Source organism: Bradysia coprophila, unplaced genomic scaffold (assembly GCF_014529535.1).
Source record: "Bradysia coprophila strain Holo2 unplaced genomic scaffold, BU_Bcop_v1 contig_200, whole genome shotgun sequence".
Lineage (NCBI taxonomy): Eukaryota > Metazoa > Arthropoda > Insecta > Diptera > Sciaridae > Bradysia > Bradysia coprophila.
Genome location: NW_023503464.1, coordinates 118,326 through 127,997, shown reverse-complemented (window position 1 = coordinate 127,997; position 9,672 = coordinate 118,326). Strand labels below are relative to the sequence as shown.

The window sequence follows — 9,672 nt, the reverse complement described above, 5'->3', positions numbered from 1 at the left end:
AGGCGCTGGACTGCAAAATATTTTTGCTTTCGGGTTTTCGAGTTCGATTTCTCGTGGCAAACATTTTTTTTTTTAGTTTTCATTTAGTCAGAAACATAAAACATAATAAAACATGTACGTAGCTAGCAGTTGAACCCTCTAACTAAAAAATAAGAGAACTAGTCCAACACATTCCTTGCATAAAATGATAACATTTAGGCGAAATGCAAGTGAATATTTTTGAATTCTAAACACAAGGAGACTAATTTATTTCTGGTAAATTCTATTGAAGAGATTTTTTTTATTCTAAAAAAAAACCTACCCAGCAGCTCATCTCACAAATTGTGAAGAATATTCTTCACACAGCTCCGCAGGATTTGAACCTGTACACCCATACTTACAAGTTCCCTAATTTAGCACCTTTAGCACTGAGCTGCTGGGTCGGTCAATTTTGTGTGTCTGTTTTGTGAATGAGAATACCAACATGAATGAACATTTTCGATACACAATTGAGACAACAAATTAAAATAAATCGTAGTCAAAGGATCGACTATTATTTGAACAATCCGCAGCAAATACAACTCCGACTATTATGATGTGATCATGATCGGCGGAACAATTTAGGAAAAACTATCGAGCTTTTGGCAGGAATAAGTAATTCAATAACTTTGAACGGTTTTTCTGAATCCTGCAAATTTTCAAAGTAATTCGAAACCAGATCGAAGCATTCCGGTGATGAAAGAGTCAGTAAATAAAAAATTAAAAATTATTAGTGACGCGCATCTCGGGTATTTAGTTTTGTTTTTGTCGATTATCGAAATTACATAATATTTCTGACGATTTTGATTGAACGATAGTATACAAATAAGGGCCGTACTGAGGATTGCGGTGTGATTACCTAGTTTTAGATATTTTGTGGTGAAATTATTTGTTGGTCGCTTGTGTTGTTCATGTGTTTGGTTGTGTGTGGAACAGAGCGAAATATGATTTTGTGTACAAATGAAAAATATTTTACAGTTTTGGGTTTGATAATGCGAGATCATCTGACAAATATTCTATAAATCTGATAAAAATAAAAACGGATATGCCAAGATAAACAAAGGACAATGCACAATGACCGAAATCTAGATGGCGCGGTGAGTCATATTTTATGATTTTAGTTTTGTTTGAGAGATGGCGTAACAAAACCATCTGAACTGTCAGGGACTTTAACCTCTCCTTAACCTTTTTGTCAGTTATTTTACTTTCGGATCCCCTACTATAATAACCTGACTTCCAGAAAATGTTTTTCCGCAAAATTTATCAGCTGGGACTGCCTGTAATGTCAATCGCGAAAAGGTCAAATTTCATATTTTCATCTGTCACTCAAAATCAATCGAGAAGTTTTCAAAAAATCAAAAGAAAATAGAACTGGACACAAAAATAAAATCGCAAAATGTATTTTGCCTGTTTGAACAATTAGTGAAACTTGTGTGGACAATAACCGTTTCACCGGGCAGCAATTACATACAAAACCAAACAGTTCCGATTTCGATTTACATTTTTGTATTTTCATCAATTTATTTTTTTTTTGTTAAAAGCGATTTATGAGTTCCGAAGATCAAAAGGAGACGTCGGCTTCAAGGTGAACACTGCCCGATACGGGCTGACCGAATTTTCCAAAATTCGATCTTTCGCGGAAAAACCAATTCATAATTTTCGTTCAGTTCGACCGATTATATTGTTATTGTGAGGTTATGGGAGAGAGGTCGCTTTAAAGATGGAAACTGAAAACAAAATAACGAAGAAAAACACTCCGCCATTATCAAAATGAAAATCTATCTTGTCATTGTCCGTTGAAGTGTGGGTACTCAGAATAAAAACTGGAAAATTTCTTTGTTAATTTTCGGCTTTTCTTGTTTCAAGACGGAAGACGTAGAATGAATGACCATTCTCAATGTCAATGAACGGAAAGAAACTTTCCGAATTTATGACTAAGGACGACACAATTTTCATTTACGGTTCATTCAATCCGAACAGTTCCTTGCGATCAGATACATACAGCTGTGCAATTAATTGACAAAGTTCTTTATGCTGTTGCTGTTGATCATTTTTACGATTTTCGATAAAGTGTTCGTCCTGAATTTATGTTCCTTTGCCGTGATTTATTACTACATCGAAATGAATTAGTAAGTTCTGAGATATCGATCGTTGCAACATTTTGATCAATTTTTGTTCGTCGTGCTAATAATTTGCGTGAGATTTTAACATAGGAAACTAAATCGTAACCACAGAAACAAAATGTTTTCTTCGGAGTTGTTGATTTTGTTTTTTTTTTCTCTCTTTCTATTCATCGCATTTTAACCTTGAATTCTTAATCATCACAATAATACGTTTCCTTTCAATCATGTTGTGGCGTATTTTCGCTTTTTGTTTCTTTTTTCGTGTCTTCTTTTATCGTTATACAAAAATAACGTCAATGGGTTCTCTGTTCGCGATGATAATGCACGCGACATGAAAACGGGGGATTTTTTTCTCTAATGTAAAACGGAGATTATTCTCATTGGGAAATGACAAAACTTCGCTGAATCAGTGCCTAGTCTACGAAAGATGGGATAATATTTCTTGTCGCACTAGTCTTCCACTTTCCAAAAATTACTCGAAATTTATTTTTTTTACATTTTTTGTTTGCAAACTGTCAATTGCTCTCTTACGGCTCTCACAAGGAGTACCTCTTGTTGAGTGGAAACCATACTTAAAGCTGAGAGTGAATATGACTTTGACTTTCGGATACAGTTCCACTCGCTCCACTCTCTTATTCTTTCTAACCGAAATCGGATCAAATCGTGGTATTGTGTGTTAACAGTCGTTCAGTCTTCACATATCTGGTACCCGCATTCCATAGTTCTACTCATTTCCTTCATTTCTCTTTTTTGCTTCTTCACTAGCAGTTCAACCGATGGGTAGTTCGTCTGACCTTCTTTATTGTTGGGGAGCTACAAAATCGTTCTTAAAATATGTGATGCATGCGAAAAGAGATGTGGAGAAAAATGTGAAAGAGATACAGAATAGTCGTCACGTGGGACATACTTTTTCATTGATCCCTAAACGGCGTCATTGCGTGGAGACTCTTAGATATGATATTCACGTCTTCGTGATCTTTTTGTCAACTGGCTCGCTAACCAAAACTGTTATACAGACTTTTAGACCGTTAACTACTAAGGCACATGCAAATTGTGTTCAATCATCCCAACTGATTTACGTGCACGCCGTAAATTCATCGTCAGAACGAATGGATGCATCACGCGATGAACTGAATGAACTGAAAAATCAATGTCAACGAACTCTGACATGATAGTATCGTAAATTGGACCTGAATCAACGCTGGTTCCTTCCAAACCGCCTGCCATTCTACAATTCCTTGATTCCTCCTCATATCTTTTCTCTATCGTCTATTCTTCATGATTCGGTAATATTATACTCGGTCGCTTGTTCTTTCGAGTGTGAACCAATCAATTGATTTTGTAAATCAAATTTCGTCAGTTAGAGCAACTCACTTGGAGTGCGTTGGTTAGAGCCACCGAAGACGCCGTAGCGCAGTCTGAACTGAAATTCGAATTGGTTTTTCGTGCGATTTTCTGATTTTTTTTTCTTTTGTTAATTCTCACCGAACCAAAACATAAAATCCATTCAGGCTCGTTGAAGAATCTTCGTCGTCTCAACCACCATCGTCGGATTACAACAAATCAACAAAAACAATATCCACACGCGATCAAACAATCACCGTCGTTTCATCACCGACAGCTAGTGAAAGTGACGAAATGAAACGTGCTATTGCTAAGAAACTCATTGAACGTTATTTTTATCAATTGTCCGATGGTTGTGGTAAGCCGAATTGTGCTAATAAAAATTGTGCATCGAGTGGCAGTGTAGAAGCATTATCGCCGAATCAAGCGGCCGCTCGGGCTATTCAACTGTACAGTGAAGAGGCGGAACTGTGCGAATTACATCCGGCCAAAGTTGCGAAGACACACGACTGTAAATCGAGTACGGACGACGATTCGGGGTATGTGATCTGAGTTTTCCCTTCTCCCCTTACGCACAAACGGTTCGCGACGAAATTAATGCTGAATGAGCCAATGGTTGAATTTCGAACGGTTCGATAAGACGTTCTACTGTAGTCCGTTCCGCTAAACGTTTTTGGACATAGTTACAACATGTTTATATCAACGACAATTATAGCTCGTCAACCACCCTCAAGCACATCTTATTTTAGGGCTATTAGAACAAAAACACTGGATACTGCATGTGCTGCATTTAGTTCCTTGTCTTTGAATGCACTTTCAGTTCTCAGTAGCATTTCAGAGGTGTGTGCTGTCGCTAGTTCAACGCTTCATGCATCCTCTGTTCGCCTTAAGGGCCAATTTATCATCTGATCAACAAATTTTCTTTTCCAGCACAAGAACTCCTCGTTCACGCCGTGGTCGTGACTTTCCGCACTCATCGAAATCTAGTCAAGAGCTCACCTTCCAATTAGCTGAAGAACAAAATTCAAATATTTCGTCGATCGACGAAGAGACGATCAACAAATTACTGGACGATTGCAAGTTAACAAATTCCTATGCACCGTTGATCCGACGACTGGGCAATTGCTTTTCGTCGCGCGAGTCGATATGTCGCAGTTTCCAGAAAATGCCCAGCGCACACATCGATGCCATACTGGAGAAGGCGCCCAAGGATTTGAAGAATTTGAAGAAAGAGGACTTTCGCACATTGGAAGGCGATTTGGACAAGGACGAGGACAGCAGTGACAATTCGGATAAGCCACCGGAACCGCATCACACCACCGTTGATTTTGTCAGTCTGCGTCGGGCGATGCTACGATTGTACGAGCAGAATAGCGGTGCATTCGAGACGCTGAACGAAACCATTCACAGTTTGGCGACGTCGTTGTGCGTGGATCTGATACGTTTCGTGAATGATCAGGAACTGATCGAAGACATTATCACGGTCTTTGTTATACTCTTCGAGATCATTGTCATCGGTAAGTCGATTGTCGAATGGGTGCTGATCGGAGACGCGTAACTGTTCTGTGTCTTTTTCGTGTTCTGCAGGATCCGCTGAATTTATGGAAACCGCTCTTCCCAAGTTACTGCACGCAGCCACGTATCTGCCAGTTTGGGCACAGGCACGTTTGGCAGCTATCTGGGCCAAGCATCGCGCATCTGGTTTACAACTTCTGCTACAGACCCTGCAGCAGTTGATAAGTGTACATGTCGTGGCTGGAATGGGCGGTGGTGGTTGTCTGATTCAAGACAATGACGCCGTTGTCTGTGCGACCAAAGTTATGAAAATCGTTTACTATGCCAGTATGCTGGCCGGTACCTTGGATTCAACGAAATTCCGCGAAGATGACGATTCGGACGCGAAGATTAGCTCGGGATTCGAGGACGAATCGTATTTCGGCTTTACGTAAGTTGATCTTTGGGATTGTGTGACCGATCGTGGATCGTCTTTTATGGGTGTCGTTTATTACAGGAAAACTAAGGCGCTAACTATCGACGATCCGTTAAGCAGTGCAATGGGAATTAATGTGTTGGATTGTCGAAAACCGTTTGTACCGTTCGAGGACTTCTACAATGATCCGTTGAGTGATTCAATCGAAATGGACACGGACTACTTGAACTATAAAAGTCGTAAACTTGGTGAGTTCACATTTGGTCGGCTGGAAGGGAAGACAGTTCCAGTGACGCATCGGAAGAGATCTTTAGATTTACAAAAACCAATTTCTTTTCGTTGAAAATGTTCGCAGATTCGCTGAAATTCAGTTACATGCTGTATTCGTTTGTCCTGACGCCAGCCACCAAGACACTAGCCCTATACTATGACTCACGTATTCGAATGTACAGCGAACGGCGAAACAATATCATAACGACACAATTTGCCGGTGAGTTTTTGTGCGTGCAATATTCAGTGGTGGTTGGATCCCAGTGGGATGATGGTAGATCATATGGGTTTGTGGAATATTGGGAACCGACACTCTGTCACCTCAATAATCGTAAAAGTTCAGGAGATAACCCAAAAAAAACCTCAGAATTCCTTCCAACTCTGTTAATTCTAGAACTGGAAAGATGGCGGACCATGTGGGGTGCAAGAATTTTGAGAATCTACAGACCTGAAGAGCAGAACCAAAAAAAAACTCACAAATCTTTCAAATTCCTAAAGTTCTTGAACTGGGAAGATGGTGGACCATGGACAGTGGTGCAACTTTGGGAACCAACTACCTGACACAATTTGTTCAAATAGGTTTTTGGGTCAGTTCCATGCAAAAACCATCTCCCATCATTCACCGGCCGAGTAGCACGAATTACGCTAACTCTGAGGGCTCTAACTCATGATCTAGTGAACCGATTTTCATAAACATTTTCCCCCAGATTGGTGTGGTCAAAAACTTACTTTTACGCCAATAATTTACGTTGGACGCTCTCTGCTACCGTAAATATATGCGAAAAACTTTGACCAGCACTCCAAAGGTACTTTTCCGAGCTTTCTCGACCGATTTTTTCCATTTTCATCTGGGATCTCACAGGGTACTTTTGACCTTACGCTCTGCTTCGAATTCCACATGTTACAAACGGTATAGCTGTTACATAAGCCCCAATACTTCGTACAAGAATAAAAATAAAAATCCTGTCGAATCCAGACTTCCACGAGAGCTGTCTCAAACGAGGGAATGATTAAAGCAGGACGATTGTCGCTATGGGTAGTACTGTGTTTTCGAAAAACATCTTCGCTTGGCTACATCGAACTTTCTCCACAAATTTTACTCCCCAGTCGTTTTTGTGTCCATTTGACACTGAACGAAAGTTAGAGAATGATGGTCAACAGTGGCCGTTTATCTAATGGCAGTACACCAAGGTAAATCGATATTCGCCCCGTTTGCTCGCTGGCAACAGAAACCAGTTGCGACAGTGAGTGACCGGATGTACTTAATGCTCAGTGCATCGATTGAACACACCAACCGCTGCAAAAATACTTGTTGTCTGTCGAATCAATAAATATTTCTTTTACAAAATTCCACAGGCGAACCAGCGAATCCATACTTAAACTTGAAAGTACGACGTGACCATCTCATCGACGATGCTCTGGTCGAATTGGAATTGATAGCACTGGGCAATCCAAAGGATCTGAAAAAGCAGCTGGTCGTGGAATTTCTCGGCGAACAGGGCATCGACGAGGGCGGCCTGTCCAAGGAGTTCTTCCAACTGGTCGTCGAGCAAATATTCAATCCGGACTACGGAATGTTCATTTACCAGGAGGACACGCGCACCGTCTGGTTCAATTCGACGTCGTTCGAGAACGAGGCACAATTCACATTGATCGGCATCGTATTAGGCTTAGCTATCTACAACAATATCATTTTGGCTGTGAACTTTCCAATGGTCGTCTATCGGAAATTGATGGGCTGTAGAGGATCGTTTGCCGATTTGGAGGACTTTAATCCGGCCGTTAGCAATAGTTTGAAATCGATGCTCACCTATCAGGAGGCTGACATGGAAGACGTTTTTACGCAGACCTTTGAGATCAGCTACAAGGATGTGTTCGGCAATACCATGACACATGATTTGAAGCCGAACGGAAGCGAAATATTCGTGAATCAGGACAATAAACAGGAATTCGTAGACCTATACACCGATTACCTGCTCAACGTCAGCGTGGAGAAACAGTTCAAAGCATTCAAACGAGGATTTCAAATGGTTACGGACGAGTCACCGCTCCATTTACTTTTCCGGCCGGAAGAAGTGGAGGTGCTTGTATGCGGCAGCAAGGTAAAATTCACTTCCTTTCCACTTTCGATCAACAAAGCCCAACAACCGAAAATGAGCTCCAACTCCCCTTCTGTTACAGAAATTCGATTTCGACGAATTGGAAAAGGCAACGGAATACGAGGGCGGCTACACAAAGGACTCGAGAATAATCAAACAATTTTGGGAAATCACTCACGCGTTATCGATGGACTTGAAGAAGAAGCTGTTAGAATTCACCACCGGTAAGTGCGGCTTTCATTTGCGATTATTTTTCTTGCTTGGTTTGAGCTGAGAGCAGATTGCAACCAGGGAAAGAATCCGACGTTCTCTGTCAACTGAGTGTAGAGTTGGCTGGATGCCATTCATATCACCGGTGCACTGCGAGTTCGTTCCTTTGAAAGGTGCTCGGAACGTGTTTGCTTTTGCTGTAAAATTTTGAGCAGATTTTTGGCCGTACGTGCATCAATCGCTCGTAAGACCACGGTTTTGGAACCTACAACGCCCACATCAAACGTAAAATCTTTCGCTTCTACTCTCTAGCACTTTTGCTTTCAAGTGCTAAGATGACCCAATACAGGGTACTGTTGGCGTATGTCTCGGTCAGCCTGCATCTCGTGAAGAAATCAAATTTCCAATTTGTCAGGCGCAACATGTCCTGGACATAATAGGCTGACTGAGATTATCACTAAGCCTCCCTTGTTAGACCTCTCCAAAGACTCAAAAAGAGTCGTTTTCAAATCGTGGCCTGATATGCACGCGTGGCGTTTTGGTCTAAAGATACCGGAAATTATCAGCCTTCAGCTACCAATCATTCTCTCAATATCGTCTTTGCACCATCCTAGTACGCTCGTCAAAAAATTCGCTCAGTTGCTCAAACCCGTCATTAAGACCCACGACAAGCATTAAAAAATGAACAAATTCAATCCACAGGCTCCGATCGCGTTCCAGTGGGTGGCTTTAGTAAACTGAAATTAGTCATAGCACGTAATGGTCCCGACAGTGATCGTCTTCCCACCAGCCATACTTGTTTTAATGTGTTGTTATTGCCCGAATACACGGACAAGCAGAAACTGGAAGATCGTCTGCTGAAGGCCATCAGTTATTCGAAAGGATTCGGAATGTTGTAATAAGTTACGTAACGTCTGCAAAACGGGAACAAAGAGAGAATAAACCAAAAATCCGATGAACCTAAAATTGATCACAAAGTTGATGTAAAATCGGAACAGCATAGCGACTATCAGTAGGACATTTGGACAAAAGAAAATTTTTTTGTTGTAATTCAAATGCAACGACAGTTGACGCCTCCGAGGGCTAACATTTTTTTTTTCGATTTTCTATCGTAATTCGCATGTATTTTTGTGACGAATAAAAAATATTTTTTATTTTCTCATTTCCTCTGTGGACATCTCTGTGTCTCTATTGCATTTGCAACAACATTCGAAAATGATGACTCGTGAACATTTAAAATCACAAACCAGTTAGACGGCAGATTTTTTTACCATTTAGATATTTCAAAAGTGAAAATTTAGCAAAACAAAAAACCGAAATGAAGATGGACACGAAGCATTGAAAGGAAAATATTCTTACTTTCAATGTCATTGACGTTGTACTGTACATATAACCAAGAAACACATAAAAAAAAAACCATTTTGTTAAAAATATAACGTCTTTTCATTGTCATAATCTTGCCTTACATCCTGAAGCTGCTGGCTGGAACTGGGGAACGAAGATCAATTTTTAGCCCATTTAGCCCTAAGGCAATGTCAAAACTTTATGAATAGACTCTAATCATTAAGCTGAATTCACAGTCATTCGTTTTGTCTCCGTTCTGCTTCCGTGTACATGACAGTTGACATTTCCAACAATTCATCACCACATGTTCGACTCAAGGTTCTGAAAGGTACGT

General features: G+C 40.6%; 1 protein-coding gene across 2 annotated transcripts; it reads left to right on the top strand.

Moving 5' to 3' along the window:
* Positions 1-1,317: 1,317 nt before the first annotated feature.
* On the top strand, positions 1,318-9,156 carry LOC119075408 (ubiquitin-protein ligase E3A). 2 transcript variants are annotated; one of them, XM_037181852.1, is made up of 9 exons: positions 1,318-1,603; positions 3,653-4,024; positions 4,416-5,002; positions 5,073-5,430; positions 5,497-5,663; positions 5,771-5,905; positions 7,042-7,787; positions 7,867-8,008; positions 8,697-9,156. In XM_037181852.1, exons 1-9 carry the CDS (start codon positions 1,566-1,568, stop codon positions 8,891-8,893), a joined length of 2,742 nt encoding a protein of 913 aa, XP_037037747.1. In that variant the 5' UTR covers positions 1,318-1,565; the 3' UTR covers positions 8,894-9,156. The 2 variants fall into 2 exon arrangements, with proteins under 2 accessions (XP_037037747.1, XP_037037748.1); XM_037181853.1 differs by lacking the exons at positions 1,318-1,603; positions 3,653-4,024 and adding an exon at positions 1,674-2,147.
* The last annotated feature ends 516 nt before the right edge of the window (positions 9,157-9,672 follow it).

Excerpts from the sequence above, each read along its gene's own strand:
- LOC119075408 (XM_037181852.1), top strand. The coding sequence starts at position 1,566 with ATGAGTTCCGAAGATCAAAAGGAGACGTCGGCTTCAAG. Across the intron at positions 4,025-4,415 it reads AGTACGGACGACGATTCGGG|CACAAGAACTCCTCGTTCAC; the intron begins GTATGTGATCTG and ends TTTCTTTTCCAG. Across the intron at positions 5,906-7,041 it reads CATAACGACACAATTTGCCG|GCGAACCAGCGAATCCATAC; the intron begins GTGAGTTTTTGT and ends AAAATTCCACAG.